Source organism: Dipodomys merriami, unplaced genomic scaffold, assembly GCF_024711535.1.
Source record: "Dipodomys merriami isolate MVZ:Mamm:240054 unplaced genomic scaffold, mDipMer1.0.p SCAF_11, whole genome shotgun sequence".
NCBI lineage: Eukaryota > Metazoa > Chordata > Mammalia > Rodentia > Heteromyidae > Dipodomys > Dipodomys merriami.
Genome location: NW_027202382.1, coordinates 45,953,613 through 45,981,573, shown reverse-complemented (window position 1 = coordinate 45,981,573; position 27,961 = coordinate 45,953,613). Strand labels below are relative to the sequence as shown.

At 45.9% G+C, this 27,961-nt stretch overlaps 1 protein-coding gene and 1 non-coding gene across 7 annotated transcripts; one reads left to right on the top strand and one right to left on the bottom strand.

Annotated features, from left to right (window-relative positions):
- Positions 1-1,142: 1,142 nt before the first annotated feature.
- On the top strand, positions 1,143-27,961 carry Ttf1 (transcription termination factor 1). 6 transcript variants are annotated; one of them, XM_070014908.1, is made up of 12 exons: positions 1,143-1,211; positions 2,701-3,747; positions 5,538-5,755; positions 8,820-9,005; positions 10,036-10,114; positions 11,873-12,003; positions 17,065-17,299; positions 19,409-19,498; positions 21,373-21,438; positions 24,012-24,097; positions 25,352-25,494; positions 25,920-27,961. In XM_070014908.1, the coding sequence occupies exons 2-11, from the start codon at positions 2,708-2,710 to the stop codon at positions 25,486-25,488; spliced, it is 2,268 nt and encodes a 755-aa protein (XP_069871009.1). In that variant the 5' UTR covers positions 1,143-1,211; positions 2,701-2,707; the 3' UTR covers positions 25,489-25,494; positions 25,920-27,961. The 6 variants fall into 6 exon arrangements, 5 of the variants coding, with proteins under 5 accessions (XP_069871009.1, XP_069871006.1, XP_069871011.1 ...); XM_070014905.1 differs by having other exon boundaries at positions 25,307-25,494; XM_070014906.1 differs by lacking the exon at positions 1,143-1,211 and adding an exon at positions 1,250-1,420 and having other exon boundaries at positions 25,307-25,494.
- Positions 18,775-18,879, bottom strand: LOC138822401 (U6 spliceosomal RNA). The gene has a single exon (XR_011370435.1). It is a non-coding gene; the product is annotated as a U6 spliceosomal RNA (small nuclear RNA).

The window sequence follows — 27,961 nt, the reverse complement described above, 5'->3', positions numbered from 1 at the left end:
CAGTACTGGTGATTTAATTCAGGGTTTCAGGCTTGCTCACTTGACTCTTTACCACTTAAGCTATGCCTCCACCCCTATCTTCTAGTTAGTTTGGAGATGGGGTCTCAAGGATTTTCCTGCCTCTGGTGGCTTTGAAGCACCAGACTTCCCTGAGTAGCTAGGATTATAGGCGTGGGCCACTGGCGACTGGCTATTGTTCTATTTTCATAGTCAAGAACAATCTGTTTAGACTGTATTCATCCTCTTTCATCCACAGTTCTATTTTCCTTTTTTTTTATATTTTATTTTATTTTATTTGAGAACATACTGTACAGAGGGGTTACAATTACATGGGCAGGATAATGCATACATTTCTTACCAAGCATTGCAACCTCCTCCTTTGTTTACCCTTCACCTCCCTTCCCAGCCTCTCCCCTCCCCACAGTTCTATTTTCTTTCTTGCTTTCTTTCTTTCTGTCTCTCTGTCTCTTTCTCTCTCCTCTCTCTCTCTTTCTCTTTCTCTCTCTTTCTTTCTCTCTTTCTTTCTGCCAGTCCTGGGACTTGAACTAAGGGCCTGGGCACTGTCCCCGAGTTGATTTTTTTTTTTGGGGGGGGGTCCGGTTGTGGGGCCTGAACTCTGGGCCTGGGCACTGTCCCTCAGCTCTTCAGCTCAAGGCTAGCACTCTACCACTTGAGCCACAGCACCACTTCCGGCTTTTTTCTTTTTGCTTATGTGGTGCTGAGGAATCGAACCCAGTGACTCATGCATGCAAGACAAACGCTCTACCACTAAGCCACCTTCCCAGCCCCTCCCTGAGTTTTTGTTGTTGTTGTTGTTGATCATGGGGCTTGAACTCTGGGCCTGGGTACTGTCCCTCAGTTCTTCAGCTCAAGGCTAGTGCTCTCCCGCTTGAGCCACAGTGCTACTTCCGGCTTTTTCTGCTTATGTGGTGCTGAGGAATCGAACCCAGGTCTTTATGAATGCACTACCGCTAAGCCACCTTCCCAGCCCCGTCCTACTTTCCTAATCTTAGGGAGAGACCCTGTAACATATCCATCCCAAGTACTAGAACTCCGCCACGCAACTACGCATGCGCACTCATCGGTTCGGGCGGCCGCGGTGTTGCTATGGCACCGTGTCGCCAAGGGCACCGGAAGCGACGCACAACGGCTTCCGCTTCCACAGCGGCTGCACTTCCGGGTTCGGGGGCTGGTGGCGACGTTTTCAAGGGGTAAGTAGGAAGCGTCTTGGCTAGTTGTTTCAGTTAACTTGCGCCTGTGTAAGCCGCGCGGCGGGCGCGTTGGCGCAGCGGTGCTGGGGGCCGCCCCGGGCCCCTCGCGCGGACTCTCGGCTCCCAAGCGGCGGGCCGGAGCGGAGCCGGGTCCGTGTCGCCCTCGGGAGAGTCGGGCACCAGACCCGGGCACCGCCCGAGTGAGCGGGGTGCGTGCGTGCGGCCGGTTCGCCGGGTGAGCGTGGGCCCCCGTCCGGGGCCGCGCGACCCGGGGCAGGGTTCTCGGGGACCAACGCTAGCTGTGAAGGCCGGGCCGCGAGCCCCGTTGGGGAGCTGGCACGTCCCCGGGAGAAGGCCGGGCGCGGAGCGGCAGCTCGAAGGAGCGCCGCCGCGGCTGGGCGGGCGCCCGGGCAAGGTCCTTGAGAAGAGGCGGGGGGCTGAACCCCAGACCCGGGGCCGCGGGGGCCGAGGTAGGCGCGGCCGGGCGCAGCCGGGAAGACGGAAGAGCCTCGTGGGTTGCGCTGGGTTTTGTTTTTTCCCCTGGAGCTTGAACTCAAGGCCTGGGTGCGGTCCTTGAGCTTTTTAGCTCAAGGCTAGCCCTACCGCCTTAGCCCTAGCTCCTCTTCTTTTTTGTGGATTAATTGGAGGTAAGAATCTCACAGCCTTCGCTGCGAGGGCTGGCTTCTAACCCTCAGATCTCTGCTTACTGACTAGCTGGGATTACTGGCATGTTTAAGCCCCGGGGCTTAAACAACCATTGTTTACTTAAATTATACTTGGGTTTAAAGCTACCTGAGAAGCGGGGTTTGCTGTGTTAGTATATCCTTGGGGGAAGGGGCCTTTCGCGGTGTAGCAGGAAAAACAACCTTGAAGTAGAGACTATCCAGCCAAATTCCTGAGGTGGGAGGCAGCAGAGATCCTTCCGGTGGAAGTGAAGGAAGGATAGGCCCCAGGCATGTTGAGGAACCTGGGCAAGGTGCGTGGCGACTGAGCCCTACTAGAAAAGAGAGGGTCAAGGCTGGGAGAGTGGCTCCGTGGTGGAGCACTTGCCTCGCACGCCTGAGGCCTTGGGTTTGAGACCTCAACACCACATAAAACGGAAAAAGCCCGAAGTAGTGCTGTGGCTCAAGTGGAAGAGCGCTGGTCTTGAGCTGAAGAGCTGAGGGACAGTGCCCAGGCCCAGAGTTCAAGCCCCACGACTGGCAAATAAAAATAAAAAGAAGGAAAGAGAGGGTCAGAGATGAGGTACGAGGAGGATAGGGCCCAAGGGTGTAGGGTAATACTGTTCGCTATGAATTTTTTTCCCACATCATGAGACCAGAGGAAGTAGATTACAGTGAGCCTCTTATCTATTTTAAATAATATAAAATTTATAATCGTGACTCCAGGCTTGTCATTTTTCATACAGTTTGATTTTGCTGTGATATTCCCCCCTTAGGCTAATGTTTAAAATGCAAAAATAAACCACTGTTGTCACATTTCCCTAAAGGAATAGAATGGAAGGAAAACCAAGCACATTTGAAATCCACACTTCAGTATCGGGCAAGAAAAAGAAGTATTCTGTATATAAGGAAAAAGCCCAGAAATCGGGTCAGGAAAGTTTCTGCGACTTCTCTGTAGCAAGTGACCAGCCTCGGGTAACTAAGAAGAAGAAGAGGAGAAAGGATTTCCAGCAGCTCATGTCCCCTTTAGAAAAGTCAGAACTGTGTGATGAGACTGAAAAGGCTACTTTGACACACAAAAAGAAGAAAAAGAGACAAAACATTGTTTGGGGAGTCGAGGAAACTGGTGTCGTGCGAGTCCTTGTGGATAAAGAAAACATTGAGAACATGCCAAAGAATTTTAGAAAGAACATGGATGTGGTTTATGTTGCTATGAGCGAGGAACAAAAATTAGCAAAAGCAGATAAAACAGGTAAACTGAATACAGTTGCTAAGATACATAAAAAAGCATCAAAAGAACTACGTAAAAAAGCTAAGAAGAAAACAATTAAGACCCATGAGGGGAAGATTGCATCCTGTGACGTTATACAGGAAAGCCAGAAGGCAAGCGATGCCCTACTCCTGTCAGACTCACACACACAGCAGTCCTTGCCTTCTCTGGATCTCCAAGGCAAAAACACAGATCTGCCAGTGTCTCCTAAGAAAAACAAGTCTAAGAAAAAAAAGAAAAAAGGGCCTGCTAACCAGGAATTGGAGACCATGGCCATGCCTGAAAGTCTTCATCTCACCCCGTCTGAAGGACCCCGGGTGGTTAGCAAGGTTAGGACTGAGGAAGGAGGTAATGTATCTGAAAAGGCTAAGGGATCCCACAGCATGAAAAAAAAATCCAAGAAAAGGGAGCGGGTGCTTGCCAAAAGCACCCCAGCGACTGGTGATGAGGTCTCATTGCTTAGTATAAACATGGAGAACACACTCTCTGACTCTGCAGCAGGTGAGGGGGTCTTGATGGAAGAAGATGTGAACCCCAGGCCGCCAAAGAAGACCAAGGCCTCCCGGGCCAGTTCAAGAGAGAGGCGTGTGGAAGAGGTACAAAGGTAATTTATAATTTCTATTGGCTTCAGTACAACTTTCTGTTCTTTTTTTCAGCACATATTAACTGGCAAGAATCAGAGACAGTCACACATGCAGGATAATGCATGAAAGGATCCATCACATCATCCCAGGGAGCACACAGAGGCAGGCAGGCACAGGAGAAAGATGACAAGGTTTATTAGAGGAGCCATATTTCTCCCGGAGAGAGAACACGTGGAGACCTTCACTATCTAGGTAGCAGCAGGGTCTGGTGGGGGGGGGGGGGGGATAGGAAGTGAGGTAGATGGGAGTTCTGGTGGGTCTGGGCGGAGAGAGGGAGGGGCCAGGTGAATTTCGAGAAATCCAGGGCAGAGCTCAAATCTGGGTGGAGCTGAGGACCAAGGTGGGCTTAAGGCTTGCAGTGCACACATTTAATCCAGCGAATTTGGCCCAGCCTAGTCCCGAATTCTCTTAGTTATGTCTATGTGCTTATATAAAAAGAAGCAAGGATTGAATACATCAGTCTTACAATTCTGCAGATCAGCAAAACAAACCTTAAGATTCTCACTAACTTAGGGAATTTAGATAACATTCACATATATACCATTTAAGTATACTGCCTGATGAATTAATAAAAGGGCTTTTAAAAATTTTGGTAGTACTACATGGGATTTGAACTCAGAGCCTCACGCTTGTTAGGCTGGTGTTCACTATACTTATGCAGTTATTTTTCAGGTAGGGTCTCTCAGTTTTGTTCCAGAAGCATCCTCAGATCACAGTCCTCCTAGATAGGCTTTCCACATATCTGTGTTACAGGCATGTGTGACATGGTGTTTATTTGGTGAAATGGGGTCTTCCTAACCTTTTGCCCAGGCTGGCCTCAAACCATGATCCTTCTGACCTCTGCCTCTATATTAGCTGGGATTACAAGAATGCATGTTTCAGGATTTCCTTTTTTTTTTTTCTTGTAGTTCTTTGGATTCAAATTTTTCTTCCGTTTTTGCTCAGTGATATCCTTAAAGTTAAGTGGAGGAGCCCCTTTAGAGAGGTCACTGATTGAAGCTATGGGTGACGTACATTGTCCTCTATGCTAGGTTATTGGGGGGACATTTTGAGAACACTTATCACAAGGCAGGAGTGTAATAGGAGTGTAGTTCCTAACTTCCTTGGGCAGTGTGTCCTCTGAAAGGTATTAACTGTTAACCTGTCTGAGTCCTTTAACCAATAGGCCTGAACATCCTATGAGCAGATTTAGACCAATGGCAGAGTTTGTGAGAAACTGGGATGGGTACATAAGAAACAGCAAAGGAAAGGGGAAGCCACTGGTATTAGCTGCAAAAATAGTTGTTACTATGTGAGCTTTACATGGCGCTTTAATGAAGTAGTTGGTTGTTTTCTAAAACTTCACTATCTCTTGCTGGGAATCAGAGAGGGCTTCACTTGGACAGTTAGTATCTAAATCCATAAAGACTAGAACAGTTGCACAGAGAGATAAAAATGTGGAAGTGGAGCCAGGCTTTGGACTTCATGTTACTGTCTAGATTTTGTGTGTGTGTGTGTATGTGTGTGTAGGGATGCATGTGCACCTGTGTGTGTGTGTAGGAATGCTTGTGCATGCATGTGTGAGTATACAAATGTGTATATATGTACAAGTAACATAGGTTTCAATCCAGAGGTTGAAAATCATAGACTGAAAACAAGGCCAAGGTCCTGTCTAGTTTAAGTGCTGTTGTAGACTAAGTGAGAGACAGGAAGGGCTTAAAAGTTATCAGATCTGAGTGATGGTTAATGTTAACCTAGTTTTTCCTCTTAGATTAGAACGTCTCAGTGAAGAAGAAAGCAATTTGGAATGGTCTGGGGATTCGGCAACAAGACACTTAGCCGAAGATTTTGAGGACTCAGAAGTGGACTTGGATTCTGCTGTGAGACAGCTTCAAGAGTTCATTCCTGACATAAGCGAAAGGGCGGCCACCACAATTAAGCGGATGTATCGGGATGACCTGGGGCGGTTTAGAGAGTTTAAAGCCCAAGGTGAGCTTGCCACTGGCAATGCAGTGGTCCTTGCACTTTGCTGGCTGCTTTTCTTTTCTTTTTTTTTTTTTTTTTTTTGTCGGTCGTGGGACTTGAACTCTGGGACTGGGCGCTGTCCCTCAGCTCTTCAGCTCAAGGCAAGCGCTCTACCACTTGAGCTACAGCACCACTTCCGGTTTTCTAGTGGTTTATTGGAGATAGGAGTCTCACGGTCTCTCCTGCCCGGGCTGGCTTTGAACCGTGATCCTCAGATCTCAGCCTCCTGAGTAGCTAGGATTACAGGCGTGAGCCACCAGCGCCCGGCTGCTGGCTGCTTTTCTAAATGACTTAGACTGGGGAAGCAGCCTTGAGCTCCTCCTTTTTTTTGGGGGGGGGGAGGGGTGGTCCGGTCGTGGGGCCTGAACTCTGGGCCTGGGTGCTGTCCCTCAGCTCTTCAGCTCAAGGCTAGCACTCCATCACTTGAAACACAGTGCCACTCCCGGCTTCTTTCTTTTTGCTTATGTGGTGCTGAGGAATCAAACCCAGGGCCTCAGGCATGCAAGGCAAGTGCTCTACCACTGAGCCACCTTCCCAGCCCCAGCCTCCTCCTTTCAGAGTTGTTACCTGTGTGAGGAGAAGGGTCTTGAACTAAGGGCCTTATGCCTTACAAGATAGGCATCCTTAACCACTGAGCCACACCTCCAGGCTGAAAAGGATAAAAAAGAGAAAGTACAATCTAAGCGCTCAGGTAAGCAATGGTCCCTTAGATAAGGAGTGGCTTCTTTCTTCAAGGTGTTCATTTGAGGGTGAGTGTATATCATGGGTATGATCCACTTGATCCTCTGTTTTACTATGTTAGAAAAACCACCCAAAAAGCTAATTGGATTTAAAAGTAAGCCATAAATTTGAAGCTGTGTAAACAATGAGCAGTATTTACTGAATATCTGTTGTGTGGGTCCTAATACTACTGATTGTTAGAAAAAGTGAAAGGGCTGGGTGCTGGTGCTCATGCCTGTAATCCAAACTACTCAAGAGGCTGAGGTACAGGGATCATGGTCTATGAGACTTGTCTAATTAAATACCAAAAATCTGGAAGTGGAGGTATGGCTCAAGTAGTAGAACAGGAGCCTTGAATGAAAAAGCTAAGGAACAGCACCCAGTTCCTGAGTTCAAATCCCAGTACTGGTGAACATGCACAAGTGTGTGCAGGCACACACAGAAATTTTTTTTTCTTTTTCTTTTTTCTTTTTAAAAATTTTCTTTAAGCCGGGCGCTGGTGGCTCACGCCTGTAATCCTAGCTACTCTGGAGGCTGAGATCTGAGGATCACGGTTCAAAGCCAGCCCGGGCAGGAGAGACCGTGAGACTCCTATCTCCAATAAACCACTAGAAAACCGGAAGTGGCGCTGTAGCTCAAGTGGTAGAGCGCTCGCCTTGAGCTGAAGAGCTGAGGGACAGTGCCCAGGCCCAGAGTTCAAGCCCACGGCCAAAAAAAAAAAAAAAAAATGTTCTTTAAGTAGTTGTACAAAGAAGTTCCCATTCTACAAAACAGTATATGAGTACAAAGTGTCTGACAACATTGTCATCCATCTCTTCTAACACATCTCTTCTTTCACTTCTTTTCTTTAATTGAGATTAAGTGATTCCATAAATTTCACATATTTCACAGTCTTGTGGAATAGTGATTCTTAGTTAAAATCACAAACACACAGAAAATTAAAAGTCCATCTTCCATCAGTTTAGGGAGCTAATCAATTAGTTCAGAAGCAAAGTGAGCCGAGCGCCGGTGGTTCACACCTATAATCCTAGCTACTCAGGAAGCTAAGATCTGAGGATCATGGTTCAAAGCCAGCCGGAGCAGGAAAGTCCGAAAGACTCTAATCTCCAATAAACCACTCAAAGCCAGAAGTGGTGCTGTGGCTCAAGTGGTAGGGCGCTCACCTTGAGCTGAAGAGCTGAGGGATAGAGCCTGGGCCCAGAGCTCAAGCCCCAGGACAGACCAAAAAAAAAAAAAAAACATAAAATGATATTTTAGTTACATCTCATAAACTTATGTTTCAGTCTTTACCACCACAAAAGAGAACAATATTCAACAGGTGGTTCTCAGAAAAGAAGCTAATGTAGCCGGGCGCTGGTGGCTCACGCCTGTAATCCTAGCTACTCAGGAGGCTGAGATCTGAGGATCGCGGTTCAAAGCCAGCCCGGGCAGGAGAGACCGTGAGACTCCTATCTCCAATAAACCACCAGAAAACCGGAAGTGGCGCTGTAGCTCAAGTGGTAGAGCGCTCGCCTTGAGCTGAAGAGCTGAGGGACAGTGCCCAGGCCCAGAGTTCAAGCCCCACGACCGACAAAAAAAAAAAAAAAAGAAGCTAATGTAAAGTGAAGTAGCATGTGGTTCCTATGCATAGGAACCTGTGACATTCTGGCTGCCTATGCCAGCCCATGCAGAATACTACCACTGCACAGGGAAGAATTAACTACCAAAAAGCCAGAAGTGGCTCCGTGGCTCACATGGTAGAGTGCTAGCTTTGAGCATGAAAGGTCAAGAACAGCACTGAGACCCTGTGTTTAATCCTCAGGACTGGCACACACACATAAAAAAGACTTGGAAAAAGTTGGGCTGGGAAGGTGGCTCAGTGGTAGAGCACTTGCCTTGCATGCCTGAGGCCCTGGGTTTGATTCCTCAGCACCACATAAACAAAAAGAAAAAAGCTGGAAGTGGCACTGTGTTTCAAGTGGTAGAGCGCTAGCCTTGAGCTGAAGAGCTGAGGGACAGCGCCCAGGCCCAGAGTTCAGGCCCCACGACCGGACCAAAAAAAAAGAAGACTTTGAAAAAGTGATCAGTGAGGCAGGAAAGATCCCTGTTGGCAGTGGAGGATTGCAGGAGAAGAGGCCTGGGTTGGTAGAAGTCTAATCAAAAAGGTGGGGCTCTGCAAGTAGGGTCTGGGGCTCCAATGTCAAGTGCACCAGCACTGCTGCTCCTGGCAGATGGGTGCCAGCCAGTGCTGGTATGCTGGAAGAAGTAGGTTTGCTTTTGTCTGTTATTGACAACACATACTTTCTCTTCTCCTTCCCTTCAATCCTAGGTGTTGCGATTAGATTTGGCAAGTTTTCTGCTAGGGAAAATAAGCAGATAGAGAAAAACGTACAAGACTTCCTAGCGCTGACGGGAATTGAGAGTGCAGACAAGCTACTGCACACAGACAGATATCCAGAGGAAAAGTCTACAATCACCAACTTAAAGAGAAAGCATGCATTCAGGGTGCACATTGGTAAGTTCAGAAGTGTTTACTCTGGCTTTCAACCTTAGAGAATTTCACATGGGGCTGACTGACCCTCCCAGCCCTGCGGTGCCTGGGACCAGAGCCTGTGCTCAGTAGATCCCATTGCCAAGCTAACCTTTTGGGCCTTTGGACCCTGTCTGTATCTCCCAGATGGAGAGCTTGTACAGATTTTATGACAAAACTCAAGCACATTCTAGTCTACTTAGAAATAATTATGGCTTTGGTTTCGTCCTATTCTCTATTGCTGCTTTTTTTTTTTTTTTTTTTTTTTTTTTGGTCCGACCTGGGGCTTGAACTCAGGGCCTGGGCACTGTCCTTGGGCTCTTTTGCTCAAGGCTAGCACTCTACCACTTTGAGCCACAGCTCTACTTTTTGATAGTTAATTGGAGATAAGAGTCTCATGAACTTCCTTGCCCAGGCTGGCTTCAAACCACAACCTTCAGATCTCAGCCTCCTGAGTAGCTAGGATGGCAGGCTTCTTTGCTTTTCTCTGGAATTTGAATCTGGGTCATTCCCAAGTATTCTCTAGATGGTAAACCCTGTACAGAAGGAAAAGTAAGAAAAGCTTACATTGGAAAAACCTGTTTTTCACCTTGTGGAGAATTGGTGACACATGGCCCTAATATTACTGTTCCTTTTTCTTTTTTTTTTTCTTTTCTTTCTTTTTTGTTTTTTTTGTCGGTCATGGGTCTTGAACTCTGGGCCTGGGTGCTGTCTCTCAGCTCTTCAAGGCTAGTGCTCTACCACTTGAGCCACTGTGCCACTTCCAGCTTTTTCTGTTTGTGAGGTGCTGAGGAATCGAACCCAGGGCCTTATACATGCGAGGCAAGCACTAGAGCCTGCAGGCCCTGAGTATGTGCTTTGCTAAGTTCTCCAAAGGTGATCAGATCCATCTGCTGAAGGGCATGTGTAGGACATGGGAAAGGTAGCCTTAGCATGCAGGACAGACTATGGGAATGCAAACATGTCTCATGCCAGCTACCTCATGTACCTCTGACTCTCCATCTTCTGACTATAGGGAAGGACATTGCCCGGCCTTGGAAACTTGTGTACTATCGAGCAAAGAAAATATTTGATGTCAATAATTACAAAGGCAGGTAAGGAAAGGCTTTTAAGTTGAGCATTGTCTACTTGTCTGTAGTCTCTGCCAGTGTTCTGAAACAAAATATGTACCGCAGTAGATGAGAGGTAAAAATCATGAAGCTTCTTATGTTGAAACCAGACTCTGGATTTGTAACATGTGTGTCTTCAAGGCTCATTTCAATTTCTACCTCTATAGTAAGCCTTTTGGGATCTTTTCATTCCTAAATATCTTCAGCTGCTTCTTCAGACTTTGGTTTTCAGCTAGACATTCCCTACCTCCTCCATGGCCTCCTCATGCTCTGCTCACTGCTGTGTTGTAATCATCACCTCCAAAGCTCTTTTCTCAACCTGCTTTGCTGGTCTTTTCTGCCTTTGTTAGCTCAGTGCTTTGGGTTTCTAGTGTGTCTTTGAAAATGGTAGTCAGAATTAGTGTTGGCTCAGTTAAGCAATTCAGTAGTCTCAATGCAGAATGTCTCATGGGATTCTTTTTTTTTTTTTTTTTGTCGGTCGTGGGGCTTGAACTCTGGGCCTGGGCGCTGTCCTTCAGCTCTTCAGCTCAAGGCGAGCGCTCTACCACTTGAGCTACAGCGCCACTTCCGGTTTTCTGGTGGTTTATTGGAGATAGGAGTCTCACGGACTTTCCTGCCCGGGCTGGCTTTGAACCATGATCCTCAGATCTCAGCCTCCTGAGTAGCTAGGATTATAGGCGTGAGCCACCAATGCCCAGCTGGGAATATGTTTTGTTTTTTTTTTTTGTCGGTCGTGGGGCTTGAACTCTGGGCCTGGGCGCTGTCCCTCAGCTCTTCAGCTCAAGGCGAGCGCTCTACCACTTGAGCTACAGCGCCACTTCCGGTTTTCTGGTGGTTTATTGGAGATAGGAGTCTCACGGACTTTCCTGCCCGGGCTGGCTTTGAACCTCGATCCTCAGATCTCAGCCTCCTGAGTAGCTAGGATTACAGGCGTGAGCCACCAGCGCCCGGCTCTCATGGGATTCTTTACTCTCTCCCTTCTCCCCAAGTAAAATTTCCAGTAATAATTTGTGTTCAACATTCCAAAAAAAGGTTCTTTTTTAAGCAGTGAAGCAGAGTTTAATAGAGAGAAAGTACTTATTAAGGGATACAATGGCCCTCAGCTAGATGGCTCAAGAGCCTCTGTGTGTGTATGTGTAGAGAGAGAGAGAATGAGTGCTCTCAGGAATGGAAGTTGAGGACAAAATAGCAGCTGTTCTTTGCTCAGCTGTTCTCTTTTTATTTTTTTGGTCGGTCGTGGGGCTTGAACTGTGGTCCTAGGCGCTGTCCCTCCGCTCTTCGGCTCAAGGCTAGCACTCTACCACTTGAACCACAGCGCCAGTTTTCTGGTGGTTTATTGGAGATTCACGAACTTCCTGCCTGGGCTGGCTTTAAACCGCGATCCTCAGATCTCAGCCTCCTGAGTAGCTAGGATTACAGGAGTGAGCCACTGACTCAAGGCTGCCTTTGTTCTTTCTGTGCTGGGGGGATATACATGGTCATGATTTATTTCGACCTCCAACCCCCAGGCAATGGTTCTGAGTAGCTGAGATGGCTGTTATTTATTATTATAAGATATGGAGACATCTCTAGGCCTCCCCAAAACACAGAAATGATAAATGAACTTTAGGGTTTCCCTTCCTCAGATAAAAGCAGGATGCCAGGCAATTGGTAAAGGTTTTTCCACTACTGCTTCATACTACCATGAGAACACTTTCTCATCTTGCAATTCACACAATGGTGGATTTGTTTCCCCTCTCTCAGGTACAGCAAAGGAGAGATGGAAAAGTTGAAGGCATACCAATCCATGCATGGGAACAACTGGAAGAAGATTGGTGCTATGGTGGCCCGCAGCAGCCTCTCGGTGGCCCTAAAGTTCTCCCAGATGGGCAGTCGTAAGTGGCACATCTCTGACCACGATCCCACTTTGAGCCAGCACCTGGAGATCGCTGTGCTCTCAAGGAATTATGTTCAGGCCAGGGTGTCTCTAGATCTCTTCACTTTCCTCTCTGTGTTCAGTGAAGCCATACAGCCTTCACTTACTAGATGGATTTCAACCACACAAATTCATTGTCTTGCCGCAGGAATCTAATTGGGAGTTTTCCTGCTGACACTGGAAGCTATCAGGGAACCTGACCTAAGGAGGCACTTCTTGGGGCTGAAGGTGGCTCAATGGTAGAGTGCTTGCCTTGCATGCATGAGGCCCTGGGTTCCATTCCTCAGCACCACATTAGCAGAAAAAGCTGGAAGTGGTGCTGTGGGTCAAGTGGTAGAGCACTAGCCTTGAGCTGAAGAGCTGAGGGACAGAGCCCAGGCCCAGAGTTCAGGGCCCACGACCAACAACAACAACAAAAAAAAGAAGGCACTTCTTCACATACATGGCTTTTGGGAGGGAGGGAGTTATACAGTAGATTGGCCTGTTAGGACCTTATCCATGACCTGATGAACACTTGTTTCTTCCTCTTTATTTGGGGTGGGGGTGGGAAGGGTCAGTACTGGGGCTTAAACTCAGGGCCAAAGTGCTTCTTTGCTCAAGGATTGTGCTCTACCACTTGAGCCATAGCTCTACTTTTGGCTTTTTGATGGTTACTTGGCAATAAGAGTCTCTTAGATTTGTCTACACAAGCTGATTATAAACCTCTATCCTCAGATCTCACCCTTCTGAGTAGCAAGGATTAAAGATGTGAGTCACTGGTACCTGGTACTTTCCTCTTCTTGATAAAAACATCCCTGGATTATATTCTTTACATTAGAATATGAAAAAGTAGGGGCTGGGAAGGTGGCTCAGTGGAAGAGCGCTTGCCTTGCATGCATGAGGCCCTGGGTTCGATTCCTCAGCACCACATAAGCAAAAAGAAAAAAAAAAGCTGGAAGTGGCGCTGTGGCTCAAGTGGTAGAGCGCTAGCCTTGAGCTGAAGAGCTGAGGGACAGCGCTCAGGCCCAGAGTTCAGGCCCCACAACCGGATCCCCCCCCCAAAAAAAAAAAAAAAAAAAAAGAAGTATTGCTTTAGGACTTTGAGATGGCAGTCCTTTGGCAGGGCACTGCTGGACACAGCTCATTTTTCAGCCACAGAAGTAGTGAGTGCCATGCAGCCAGGTCCTCACACATCCAAGAAAGAAAGAAAAAAATCTGTAATTAAAAAAAAAATATAGCCAGGGCTTGGAAGGTGGCTCAGTGACAGAGTGCTTGCCTTGTATGCATGAGGCCCTGGGTTCAATTCCTCAGCATCACATACACAGAAAAAGCTGGAAGTGGCACGGTGGCTCAAGTGGTAGAGCGCTAGCTTGAGCTAAAGAGCTGAGGGTCAGTGCCCAGAGAGTTCAAGCCCCATAACCAATAAAAAACCAGACCCTGGTAGCTCATGCCTGTAATCAGAGATATTCAAGAGACTTAGATCTGAGGATCCCAGTTCAAAACCATCCCAGACAGGAGAGTCTGTGAAACTCTTATCTCTAATAAAAACTACTAGAAAACTGGAAGTGGAGTTGGGGCTCAGAGTGGTAGAGTGCTAGTCTTGAGCAAAAGAGGTCAAGGACAGTGCTGGGCCCTGAGGTCAAGCCCCAAAGACTGACGCACGCACGCACGCACGCACTCTCTCTCTCTCTGTTGGCCAGGCATCAGTGACTCCTTAATTCTTGCTACTCAGGAGACTGAGGTGAGGATTATGGTTCAAAGCCAGCCTGGGTAGGAAAGTCTGGGACTTACCTCCAATTAACTACCCACAAGCCAGAAGTGATGCTGTGGCTTTATAGTAGCACTAGGCTTGAGCACAAAAGCTACAAGGACAGTGTCCAGCTCTTGAGTTCTAGCCCCAGGAAAAGCACAAGACATTGTGAACTCTAGATACCTTTTTTCGAGGTATCTAGATTTTGTTTTTTGGTCAGTGGTGGGCCTGGGCACTGTCCCTGAGCTCTTGAGCTCAAGGATAGCACTCTACCACTTGAGCCACAGTGCCACTTTAGGTTTTTTCTACTTATGTGGTGCTGAGGAATCGAGCCCAGGGCCTCATGCGTGCAAGGCAAGCGCTCTACCACTGAGCCACCTTCTCAGCCCAAGATCTCTTGATTTTTAAATACCCATTCAAATTGCTACGGGAGGCCAGGGGAGATTCGGGGGGTGGGGGGGGGGTTCTGGCTTGCTGCATGCCTGCATGGCCAGTACAGCAGGATCAACCATAGTGCTTCTCACACTGCGTAGATGACTGGCTTCAAGGCCACCATTGATGTCACACTAAGAACTCCAGAGGCAGGGAGACAATAGAAAAGTCATTCATTGGATTTTTTTTTTTTCATTACATGTGAGAGCTTGACAATACCATGCAGGTGACATTGTTTCCGAAACAAGAGCAACTTTTTTGAACTTAAAAAAAAAATACTGGTTTAGGACTTCCCACCTTATGCTGTAGTGGGTATTGAACCCAGGTCCAGGTCTTGAGTTCAAGCCCCAGGAGAAGCACAAACAAACATTGTGAATTTTAGGTACCTTGGATGCTTGGCAAGGGCTTTACTATTGACTGTACTCCTAATAGGTAATGTGTTACCGGTTCCAGGTGAGGGTTTGAGTCTTGAGCAGAAGCAGCTCAGGGACAGTGCCTGAGTTCAAGTCCCAGGGCCAAAAAAAAAAAGTGGGTACTCAAAGGGAGACACCTGGGCTGGGAAGGTGGCTCAGTGGTAGAGCACTTGCCTTGCATGCCTGAGGCCCTGGGTTCGATTCCTCAGCACCACATAAGCAAAAAGAAAAAAGCTGGAAGTGGTGCTGTGGCTCAAGTGGTAAAGCACTAGCCTTGAGCTGAAGAGCTGAGGGACAGCGCCCAGGCCCAGAGTTCGGGCCCCACGACCGGACCCAAAAAAAAAAACCAACAAAAAAAACAAAAATCAAAGGGAGACACCTCAGCTCTTTTGGCATTGGATTTATATGTGATCAAAGGCAGGATTTGGCTTTATGTTATTCTAGGACAAGTATTTTACTGTGTTCTCATACCTGGTACACTTAATCACTCCCAGTGTTAAATTTTATCACTTGTTATCACTTGGCTCAGGGTTCCTTAGACTGGCCTGCTTATTAATAAAACTGATCAAGAAAGGATGCATTCTGTCTTACATTTTTTTCAAGACAGACATCCTTGAGATAAGTACTCTGTGTCAGGAGAAGTCACTTTCCCAAGTAATTGCTATTCTGAAGTAAATGTCTTTCTTTATGATGTCCTTGTTCAGTTTTTAGAGCACACTAATTGTTTTGGGCTAGCAAGCAAGGTCAGATGGAAAAAGCTACTCTTGTTCTTTTCTTTCGTACTAATGTCTCAGCTTATGAAGGAGTGTAAGAGTTAAAGCAAAGAAGATAGTACTTGTATGTTTTTAATAGTAACTATGAATTGTTTTTTGAATTCCTGGCTGCTGTTTATCATGCTTCATTTCCCCTAATTTATTCTGCCTCAGCAGGACTTACTGCTTAATTTCTGACTTTGCGTGTGTGTGTGCGTGTGTGTGTGTGTGTGTGTGTACATGCACCAGTACTTGAACTTACTGCTTAATTTCTGACTTTGCGTGTGTGTGTGTGTGTGTGTGTGCGCGTGTGCGTGTGCGCGTGCGCGCGCGCGCCAGTACTTGAACTCAAAGCCTGATGCTCTTGTTGGCTTTTTACTCAAGGCTGGCACTCTAACACTTGACCCACACCTCTATTTCCAGGTTTTTGGTTGATAATTGGAGATAAGAGTCTTTTGAGGCTGAGTGCTGGTGGCTTATGCCTGTAATCCTAGCTACTCCGAAGGCTGAGATCTGAGGATTGTGGTTCAAAGCCAGCCCAGGCAGAAAGTCCACGAGACTCTTACCTCTCCAATTAACCATCAGAAAACAAGTGGAGCTGTGGCTCAGAGTAGTAGAGCACTAACCTTGAGCAGAAAAGCAGAGACAGTGCCCAGGCCCTGAGTTCAAGCACCATGACCAACAGGAACAACAAAAGAATAGTTTCTTGGATTTGCCTGCCCAGTCTGGCTTCAAACAAGATCCTCAGTCTCCTAAGTAGTTAGGATTACAAATGTGAACCACTAACATCCAACACTAGACCTCTTTCCTTCCTTCCCTTTCTTTCCTTCCTTCCCTTTCTTTCCTTCCTTCCCTTTCTTTCCTTCTTTCCTTCTTTCCTTCCTTCCTTCCTTCCTTCCTTCCTTCCTTCCTTCCTTCCTTCCTTCCTTCCTTCCTTCCTTCCTTCCTTCCTTCCTTCCTTGCTTTCTTTCTTTGTTATGCCTAAATTGAAACCTCAGCTTCCTAATTGTTGGGATTATTGAAGTCTACCACTATACCCTAGACTGGTTTTGGTTCTTTTTTTTTTGGCCGGTTGTGGAGCCTGAACTCTGGGCTTGGGCGCTGTCCCTCAGCTCTTCAGCTCAAGACTAACACTCTACCACTTGAGCCACGGTACTACTTTTGGCTTTTTCTGCTTATGTGGTGCTGAGGAATCAAACCCAGGGCCTCATGCATGCAAGGAAAGCATTCTACCACTAAGCCATCTTCCCAGCTCCCTGGTTTTGGTTCTTATAAAGAATCCATGGCTACTTTAGTAATTTCATTTGAATTTGCATGTACTTATGCTTAGACATTTTAGGCTTGTTTAATTGAGCCATCGGAAAGTGCTGGATTTTCTGAGTGCTGGTGGCTTATGACTGTAATCCTAGGTATTCAAGAGGCTGAGATCTGAGGATCACAGTACAAAGCCAGTCTGGGCCAAAAAGTCTATGAGACTGTTCTCCAAGAAACCACCAAAAAAGCTGGAAGTAGAGCTGTGGTTTAAGTGCTAGCTTTGAGGAAAAAAAAATGTTAGGGATAGTGCCCAGACCCTGAGCTCAAGCCCCAGGACTGGCAAAAGAAAAAAAAAAAAGTACTGAATTTATCATCTTGTTCTTAAATGATGGTTGACCGCAACAGATTAGCAACTACATGGCCTCCTTTTCTATCTACAGAAATAAATCATGGTACTTGGAGTAAGACAGAAACCCAGAGATTAATCAAGGCAGTTGAAGACGTAATTCTGAAGAAAATGTCTCCTGAGGAATTACAGGATTTGGATTCTAAACTTCAAAAAAGTCCTGAATGTCGCCTGTCAATTGTCAGGGAGAAACTCTATAGGGGTATATCATGGATAGAAGTGGAGGCCAAAGTAGAAACCAGGAACTGGATGCAGTGCAAAAGTAAGTGGTAAGTTTTTAAGACTTCTTATGTACATTTCAGCAGGATTCTCTTGCCCTCACTGCCAGTCTTTTGTAGGCTCTTATCTTTTTGTTTAGAGTGGGTGGAAGGTGAGGTTGCCAGGAATATGTCCATAATAACTTACATGTCATCTCCACATGATTGCATCTCTGTTCTACTACTCCAGGCTGTTTCAGTACCAACATCTCATTTAAATGAGCCCTGAGCCATGTACTGGTGGCTCATTCCGTAAACCTAGCTACTCAGGAGGCTGAGATCTAAAGATTTCAGTTCAAAGGTAGCCCAGATAGAAAAGTCCATATACTCTTTTATCTCTGGTTAACCAGCAAATGCCCCAAATGGAGGTGTGGCTCAAATGGTAAAGTACTACTCTTGAGCAAAAAAGCTGAGGAACAGCACCTAGGCCCTGAGTTCAAATCCCACTACCAAGGAATGAATAAGGAACGTCTTGCTGAAGAATCCACACAGTTAGGGTAACATGCAAGATGTAGTGTGTGTGCATGCGTGTGTGTTTGCACCAGTACCAGAACTATTCTTTCTCAGCCTTCTTGTTTATGGTTGGCACTCTATTACTTGAGTTATGCCTCCAGACCAGCATTTGCTGGTTAATTGGAGATGATGTCTCTCAGATTTTCCTGCCTGGGCTGACTCTAACCATTATCCTCCAGGTCTCAGTCTCCTGCTAGCCTCAGCTAGAATCACAGGTGTTAGCCACCAATGCCTGGTTTCAAGATTTTTTTTTTTTTTTTTAAATTTGAGGCAAAAATTAGGAAACTTAAACTCTAAACTTAGGTTAGTTTGTGCAACATTGCCATGAATGCAGAAGAGCAGGCTGTAGGTGCTGTGCATCTTCTCGATCAGAATTGCAAATGGGAACCCCTGCTTTCACTATATTTCATGTCGGTATAATTTGTGGAGGAGATGGGGAAAAACAAGTCGCTTAAGGATTCAGGTGGACCTGTTACAACAATGAGAAGTATAAGTTGTCATGTCAAAAACAAACTTTACAACTTCGGAGTGGGGGTGGGGTGGGGGGGAGGCTGGGAAGGGATGTAAAGTGTAAACAAAGGAGGAGGCTGCAATGCTTGATAAGAAATGTACTCATTATCTTGCCCATGTAATTGTAACCCCTCTGTACAGTATGTTCACAAAAAATTAAAATTTAAAAAAAAAAAAAGAATTGCAAATGGGAGGCTGATGGTCTGTTGGCCCAATTGTGGAAGCCCTTGGTCAGTCATCTAACTGCAGGTGCTCTCACCAGGATGCCAGGCAGCCTCCCAGCCCCCACCTCCAGGTGCTGGAGGGATCATCAAGCCATTAAATACTTAGTATATTTGTTTTTGTTGGTGTCCCAGACACTGCTGGTGGTAATAAAAGCAATATCTGTTTTATAAACAATCACAAACAAATTGAGTTTATATTGTTTCCTTTAGTGACTATTTATAGGCCTCTTTTTTTTTTTTTTTAATACGGATCGCTTCCTGAATTTGCATGCCATCCTCGCACAGGGGTCATGCTAATCGTCTCTGTATCTTTCCAATTTTAGTATGTGCTTCGTCAAAGTGAGCATAGCTTATTCTTTTTTTTCCCCCCTTTTAAACAGTTCTTATGAAAACTTTATACTGTACACTAACATAGAATTCCTCGTAGCTGTCATCCAGTCTCAGTCATTGGATTTCTTTTATATTTTTGTCAGTCATGGGCTCAGACTCCAGGCCTGGGTGCTGTCCCTTCATTCTTTCACTCAAGGCAAGTGCTCTACCACTTTGAGACATAGCGCCACTTCTGGTTTTCTGGTGATTAGACATAAGAGTTTCACAGACTTTCTTACCCAGGCTGGCTTTGAACTGTGATCCTCAAATCTCAGCCTCCTGAATAGCTAGGATTACAGGCATAAACCACCAGTGCCCAGCATCATTGGCTTTCATTTTATTTTTCTTTCCTTTTTCAAATAGATATATTCTTAGTAATGAACAAATAAGATGGAAAGGTAGAATTGGTTCTGAATGAGGACAGTTTGGATGAGAAAATGTAGGACGTTCTAGTAGAAACTTTTTTTTAGCAGATCTAAATGTATTTTTCTTTCTTTTAATGTAGGATGGAAATTCTCACCAAGAGGATGACTAATGGCAGGCTCCCTCACCGGGGAGTCAATGCTCTGCAGGCCAAAATCAACCTCATTGAAAGGTATGGATAGAAATGGATACTGGGGGGCTGGGAAGGTGGCTCAGTGGTAGAGTGCTTGCCTTGTATGCATGAGGCCCTGGGTTCAATTCCTCAGCACCACATAAGCTGGAAATGGTGCTGTGGCTCAAGTGGTAGAGTGCTAGCCTTGAGCCGAAGAGCTGAGGGACAGCACCCAGGCCCAGAGTTCAGGCCCCACGACTGGACCCAAAAAAAAAGGAAATGGATACTGGTTTTGTTTTGTTTTTGGTGATACTGGGGTTTGAATTCAGGGCCTTTCACTTGTTAAGCAGACATTCTACCATTTAGGCCATATCGCAGCTCTTTTTCTGCTAATTATTTTTCACATAGGGTCTCACTTTTTACCTGGGTCAACTCACACTCTGATTCTTATATTTTCACTTCCCTCATAGCTGGGATAACAGATGTGAGTCACTATGCTCATCTATTTTCTTGGTTGAAACAGAATCTTACAAGCATTTTGCTCAGGCTGACCCACATTCCTTCTGATCACAGCCTCTTAAGTAGCTCAATTTACCAGTGGGAGCCACTGCACCACCTTCACTTCATATTGTTTTGTCTAGTTTCTCTCAAGCCAAAGAGTAGTTGTTAACACAGTAGAGACTGTAGCTTCATTGCCAGAGGTTAAATCCCTGCTCTAGCACCTTCCACATACATTTCTGTGGGCACATAATCTGCCTCTGAGTCTCTGTTAACTTGTCCTAAATGAGGACGGTGACGCTGAGACGTCCCATCTCCTTAGTAGTATTGGGGAGATAGGGTGAAATGCTCTACGGAAAATGTACTGTGTATACCGTGGGTTCAGTTTCCTCTGTGGAGGTTTTCCTGCCCATTAGGAAATGGAGATAGAAAATCCAGACAGCCTCGCAGCTCTGCAGCAGGAGTTTTCTATTGTCATCATTGCTTGATCTTTGGTGTTTTGCTTTTTTTTTTTTTTTTTCTGGTCTAGGGACTTGACTTTGGGGCTAGGCACTGTCCCTGAGCTTTTGATCAAGGCTAGAGATGCTTGAGACACAGTTCCATTTCTGGCTTTTTGGTGGTTTATTGGAGGTAAGAATCTCAGATACATTTTTGCTGGAGCTGGCTTGGAACCATGATCCTCAGATCTCAGCCTCCTGAGTAGCTAGGATGACAGATGTGAGCCACTGGTGCTTGGCTTAGTCTTTGGCTTTGTCCTTGAGTTGCTCTTTTGTGCAGAATAAAGTGTTTTGAAGGAAGAGGAGACATGGGCCTGTTTTGTAAAGGCTGGAAGTCTGGCAGACCAAGCTCTTGTTTACAAAGTAATAACAAAGACCAGCAGCATGCTCTGGGGCTCTGGCCACCCAGCCCAGCTTCCTTGATCCTACTCTGTCAGGAGCCTGCTCTGAGTTCATTGCTGTGCTTCCTATTCTCTCTGCTAGTCCTGCTGCCCATCTTCCACTCTTCTTCCTCTGCTGGTGAGAGCTTGGAGCAGAAGATCTGAGGGAGCATCACTGAGAAGTGCACTCTTGGCACCACCTGGTACTCATGAGTGAGCTTGTCTCAGGAGTCGGGGGCTGGGGAAGCTAATCCTCTGAGCTCAGCAGATAGGTTGAGGGTTATTATAGATGAGTAGTGCATATGTTAGTATCACTGCAGTGTGTCACCTTGTAAGTGCTGAGTACAGATATGGTGAGTACAGTCACTGTGTGTTGATTGGAGGGATAGCCTTCCAGTTCATCTCCCTAGCTCGCTCACTCAGTGAACTTCAGCTGACTTGGATGCAGGTAGGCACGAAGGGGCTAAACCAGATGAAAGCACCAGTGCCCTCCAGCTCCTGCCATTCTGTGAGAACTGGTGATGTCTGTCTGCTGAAATTATTGTGTTCTTTCTTGCAGGTTGTATGCCCTGAATGTGGAAGATGCTAATGAAATAGATTGGGAAGTTCTTGCTGGTGCCATTGGGTAAGATCTTGTGTTCCACTGGATGGTAATTGAAGGCAATGACTCAGTAAATGACTAGAATAAAGGATGGTGTACAAACCAGAGTTAAAATAAATCTTGTTTGTAAGAAAATCAATCTGATGCAACATAGAGTAGAAAGGGTCTTAGAAACAAAATGTATTTTTCGTGTGTGTGTGTGTGTGTGTGTGTGTGTGTGTGTGTGTGTGTGTGTGTGTGTGTGTGTGTGTGTGTGTGTGTGTGTGTGTGTGTGTGCGCACGCTGGAGCTTGAACTCTGGGTGTGTGTGTGTACGGGAGCTTGAACTCAGGGCCTGGGCACTATAGCTTTTGTGCTCAAGGCTAGAACTCCACCACTTAGCCACAGCTTCACTTCCTTTTTTTTTTTTTTGTCAGATGTGGGGCTTGGACTCTGGGCCTGGGTGCTGTCCCTGAGCTCTTCAGCTTAAGGCGTGTGCTCTTCCACTTGAGCCACAGCACCACTTCTGGTTTTCTGGTAGTTAATTGGGGATAAGAGTCTCATGGACTTTCTTGCCTGGGCTTGTTTTGAACTGCAATCCTCAGATCTCAGCCTCCTGAGTAGCTAGGAATCCAGGCATGAGCCACCAGTGCCCAGCTAATTGAGACTCTTATCTCTAACCACCAGAAAACTGGAAGAGGCACTGCTGTGGCTCAAAGTGGTAGAGTGCTAGCCTTGAACAAAAGAGCTCAAGGACAGTATTCAGGCCCTGAGTTCAAGCCCCACAACTGGGGGGGAAAAAAAAAAGATTCACAGACTTTCCTGCTTGAGCTAGCTTCAGACTGCAACCCTCAGATCTCATCCCTCTGATTACAGGCATGAGCTACTGGTGCCAAGCTACAAGGAGGTCCACTTAAAAACATCTATCTAAAGGGCTTGGAAGGTGGCTCAATGGTAGAGTACTTGCCTTGCATGGATGAGGCTGTAGGTTCGATTCCCTAGCACCATATAAGCAGAAAAAGCCAGAAGTGGCGTTGTGGCTCAAGTGGTAGAGCACTAGCCTTGAGCTGAAGAGCTGAGGAACAGTGCCCAGGCCCAGAGTTCAGGCTCCATGACAGACCCCCCCTTCCGCGCCCCCCCCCAATCTAAACATTTCCTGAAAAAAAGTTAAAAGGGAGAGGGACATTGTTGATAAAGTAGTACTTTATTTCTGGCTTAAATATTAAGAGTTGAAAAACATCAAAATAAACTGAGCTGTAGAAAATATTTAAATAGGCCAGGCACTAGTCGCTCACACCTGTAATCCTAGCTGCTCAGGAGGCTGAGATCTGAAGATCATAGTTCAGAGCCAGCCTGGGCAGGACAGTCCAAGAGACTCTTATCTCCACCAGAGAACCAAAAGTGGCACTGTGGCTCAAGTGGTTGAGTGCTTGCCTTGAGCTGAAGAGCTGAGGGACAGTGCCCAGGCCCAGAGTTCAAGCCCTGCTACCAACCAAAAAAAAAAAAAGATTTAAATAGTAAAGAGAACACTCCTGTGTGGTAGTGCACTTTACAATCCTAGCAATTTATGACTTGATTGTTCTTTTTTTTTTTTTTGTCGGTCGTGGGGCTTGAACTCTGGGCCTGGGCACTGTCTCTCAGCTCTTCAGCTCAAGGCGAGTGCTCTACCACTTGAGCTACAGCGCCACTTCCGGTTTTCTGGTAGTTTATTGGAGATAGGAGTCTCACGGTTTCTCCTGCCTGGGCTGGCTTTGAACCGCGATCCTCAGATCTCAGCCTCCTGAGTAGCTAGGATTACAGGCGTGAGCCACCAGCACCCGGCAACTTGATTGTTCTTGTTGCTCTAAACTGAAATGTAAATTGAAAAATGTAACAAAATATTATAAGTATTCTTTTTTAGCTTTGCAATGTAAAAAGTCAGGATTTAGGAATGTATCTGGGGGCTGGGAAGGTGGCTCAGTGGTATAGCACTTGCCTTGCATGCTCGAGGCCCTGGGTTCGATTCCTCAGCACCACATAAAGAAAAAAGCCGGAAGTGGCACTGTGGCTCAACTGGTAGAGTGCTAGCCTTGAGCTGAAGAGCTGAGGGACAGCGCCCAGGCCCAGAGTTCCGGCCCCACGACCGGACCCCCCCCCCCCCAAAAAAAAAAAAAAAAAAAAAAAAAAAGGAATGTATCTGAATGGCTGTGGTCTAGAGTGTGGTCTGGGGAGTTAGATACCCAGGAGGAGGCCCAGCTCTGTCTTCTAGTCACTCTGTCTCAGTTTCTTCCTCTCCAGAACACAGGGGAAGAGTGGTGGCTCCTTTCTACAGTGGTTGTGAGGGTCATTTATTACAAGGTTGGATGTCCTAAGGCTGGGCCACATCCAAGGCAGGGATAACTTCAACCATTCTTCATGTGAACATAGCCATCTTGTACTATTCATTTTCTCTTTTTGGTTTAGTGTTTTGGTTTTTAGTGCCTTTCATGTTTGTTTTACACCATCATATTTATGAACCTATTGATGGTCAGGAACAGGATAAGAAAATTGTAGATGTCCATAGAGTTAGAAAATTGCTTACACAATTATTGACATGATAGATTTTTAACTGACTTTTGAAAAAATTTTTCCTTTTTAAAGTGATGTGCCTCCATCTTACGTTCAAACTAAACTTTATAAGCTGAAAGCTGCCTATGTTCCCTTTTGGCAGAAAAAGACTTTTCCAGGTTAGTATGCCTAGTGTTTGTTTTGTTACAAACAGGATGTTGTGCTGTAGGCTGTGTATGTCATTAGACTGGTGACTTCAGTCATAAAATGGTGTGAATGTGGGGCTGGGATTATGGCTTAGTGGTAGAGTGCTTTGCTAGCAAGCATGAAATCTTGACTTCAATTCCTCAGTACCACATACACAGAAAAAGCCAGAAGTGGCTTTGTGGCTCAAGTGGTAGAGTGCTATCCTTGAGCAAAAGAAGCTCAGGTATAGCATACAGGCCCTGAGTTCAAGCCCCAGGACTGGCAAAAAAAAAAAAAAAAAGGTGTGAATGATGTCAGAATCTGCCTAACAGGGCTTGCAAAGTGTGATCGTGTCCCTTGGGCAGGAGCTCTGTGTGCTGCTGGTCTGGCTGTCCTGGGCACTTGTACTCACATCCTACAATCACATGCATTACCTAACATAACACACAGACACCACAGAGTGTGTCAGATGCCCACTTCCTGTTTTGTAGCCATCTCAGGGTGCTTTAGTCTTGTTTGTCTGTGTGGCTTCCTGGGTCTCATCCAGACCTGCCAGACCCTAACCTCCAAGCTGAGAGCAACCACAGGCATATCCCCTGTACTGTCCAATGGCAATGTGTACCTGCAGCCACAGGTGGGGATACTGGAACCTGGCACATGAAGAGGAAGGACTTGGCATTCAGCAGATATTACCACCTATGCTTACATTCTTGGTACCTCTGTGACTTTGGGCAAATCTTAGAAGGTTATATGCCTTCAACTCCTCATTGGGAAAATGGCTTCAAAGTACTTACCTGATAGGATTGTTGTGAGGGTTTAATTGAAGTGAAGAGAATAGGGTTTGCATGTTGTAATAAGAGCAGTGCAGTGTGCCAGTCAGTATTCCATAGCCTTTGGTATGTGTGTTGAGGGGATACTTGAACTCAGGACCTGATCTGTCCCTTAGCTTTTTTGCTCAAGGCTGTGATGTTCTACTACTTAAGCCACAGCTCTACTTCTGGCTTTTATTTTCTGATTACTTGGAGGTAAGAGTATCACACAGTTTCTGCTCACTCTGGCTTTGAACCAGGATCCTGAGATCTCAGACTTCTGCGTAACTAGGATTATATGTGTGAGCCACTGGCATCTGTCTGTCCTATACCCTTTGACTTGGATAAGAGGTTTTGTACAAGCAGTTTCAAACTTTGATTTCTTTTCTGTAGAGATCATTGACTACCTTTATGAGAATAGTCTACCTTTGTTTAAAGAACAGTTGGAAAAGAAGATAGAGAAAGAAGGCACCAAAATTCCAACTCCCTCAACACCCAAGCAGGATTTCCTATTTAAAGATATCTTCTACTGTGACGAAGATAGTGAGGGAGAAGGCATGGAGGAGCACAGTTAACTGGAGGTGACTATTGTCCTTGTTCTTTGTTTATATGGATGTATATTTCCAACACCATGATGAAATACCTGAGATCAACTTACACGGAGAAAAGGTTTATTTTGGATCACATTCCTCATGTCCAGGAATCAGAAGAGAACAAGGTTGAGGGAGGGGTCCCATAATCCTCTTCAAGGTACACCCCAGGAACCTCTTAAAAGACCTCCTAGAAGCCTAATAATACTACGCTGGGGACCCTGTCTTTAATTTGTGGGGCTTTGAGAGACCTTCCAGATCCATACAATAGCAGGGAGTAAAGTTCTGTTTAATTCTGGTGTTTAATTAATAAAGAATGTACATTGGCTAGAGGGGGGACATGAGTGGTAATTTTTGTTGATTCACATTCATATTGAATGAGTTGATTGAATATTTCTGTACTATTGTTTTGACAGTACTGACACAAACAGCTCTGTGAAGCCACGCCAGCCCAGTCCCTCTCACTGCAGCAAGGGGAAGCATCCCATCCTGTGACTGTTTTCCCAATGTGGGTGCCACTGTGCATGTTCAGCAGAATTGAGGAAGCCGACTGTCTCTGAAACGTGCCATTCTGCCTGTTTTTCCAGACACTCAGATGTGCATCCTCAGGGTGGCAAGTTCGAGGATGTGGATCTGCTCTTCCCTCACTCAGTATCTGTTGTGCTGTCTCTGCCTTGTGTGCATTTCCTCATCCAGAGCAGGACACTGACCTCTGATCTGCTTCTCATGGAAATTACCCACTCTGAGCAAGTCACTGAATGATATTTTCAGTTATATTAATTACAGAATAAAATGAAGTGTTAGTCATGGTATAAGTAGGAGGAATATGATTATGATTCAAGGCCAATCCAAGCAAATAATGTGAGGCCCTATCTGGAATTAGAGCAAAAAATATTTTTTAAAAGCTTAGGGCCAGGTGGTGGGGGGTTCATGCCTATAATCCTAGCTACTCAAGAAGCTGAGATCTGAGGATCACAGTTCAAGGCCAGCCCAGGCAGGAAAGTCCATGAGACTCTTATTTCCAGTTAACAACCAGAAATCTGGAAGTGGCGCTGTGGCTCAAGTAGTAGAGTACTTGCCTTGAGCTGAAGAGCTGAGGGACAGTGTCCAGGCCCAGAGTTCAAACCCCACGACCTAGCAACAAAAAAAGCGTAAGGCATGGCTTAAGTGGCACAGCGCTTACCTAGCAAGCTTAAGGCCTTGAGTTTGAGCCCTAGAACCTTCCCTTGTGGGGGAAGGGGGTGGGAATCAACTGTGGATGCAAAGCATGGTGACATAGGCCTATGATCGCAGCACTCTAGGCTGAGAAAAGAAGATTGCAAGTTTAGGACTAGTCTGAGCTATATAAAATGAGACATTCCCTAAAAAATAAAAAATTAAAAAAAAAAACAACCCTGCTAAATGGGATAAAAGAACCATCTGGGGAAGGGTAAATTGCCTGGGTTGGGGCAGTATAACAAGGTTGCTGTTACCTGTGCCCCTGTCCCTATACCTGTGTCTCAGGGGACATAGTAACTGCTGCTTCCTCCTGCCTTCTAAAGTGTCCCCAGTCAGCCCTTAGCAGAACCTGGCTCTGTATAACCGGTGTTTGGGAAGTTGGTGCTGAGGCTCCTGGACCTGTGTGTGCAGGGGATCCCAGCACAGATGCTGGAATGGCGCCCCATGTAGCAATGGCCACTTCTGTTGCACAGTATACCTGCACTGTCCCTTGTGTTCTCAAGTATCATTTAAGTGGCACCCTTATTTACAGAGCTACATGTGTTCCAGACCTCCTGTCATGAGAGGAGAAGCACACAGGAGAATTGGATTCTTTACCCACATGATCTCCAGCAGCTCGCCTTGTGCTAACAGACAGTGAATCTTCAGCAAGTAAATGATCATCTTAGTAAGCATTTCTCCTTGAGTCAGCCCCCTCTGTCTATCACGCCTACCATTCTCCATGCCAGATGGAGCCACTGGGTAAGATACATTAGAACCTGAAGGATGCATATATCTTGTGGCCAACTAGTGGTTTTGCTTCCGGGGATCTGTCTTTTGTCAGTCATGGGACTTAAATTCAGGGCCTGGGTACTATCACTGAGCAACTTTGCTCAAGGCTAGTGCTCTGCCAGTTTGAGACACAACTCCACTTCTGGTTTTCTGGCAGTTAATTGGAGATAAAAGTATTATGGACTTTGCTGCCCAGTCTGGCTTTGAACCACAGTCCTCAGATCTCAACCTCCTGAGTTAGCTAGGATTATAGGCAGGAGCCACCAGCATCTGGCTTAGAATGTTTCTTAATAAGAACAATTATTCAGCTGTTCAAGATACATTCCTAGAAGGCAATATTATGTGGAGATTTGAAATGACATTTCATTGACATGAAATATTTTAAATGAAAATTTTCAGATTACCTATTTTCTCCATTTTGTAATTGTAAAAAATAAATGTATTGTGTAAACAGGTGTATTGAAATGTC

What these genes read in the sequence shown, in the direction of transcription:
- Ttf1 (XM_070014905.1), top strand. Translation starts at nt 2,708, where the DNA reads ATGGAAGGAAAACCAAGCACATTTGAAATCCACACTTCAGTATCGGGC. An exon ending in TAGAGAGTTTAAAGCCCAAG is followed by an intron (nt 5,756 to 8,819) that starts GTGAGCTTGCCA and finishes CTTCAATCCTAG; the next exon opens with GTGTTGCGATTAGATTTGGC. An exon ending in AAAATCAACCTCATTGAAAG is followed by an intron (nt 19,499 to 21,372) that starts GTATGGATAGAA and finishes TCTTTCTTGCAG; the next exon opens with GTTGTATGCCCTGAATGTGG.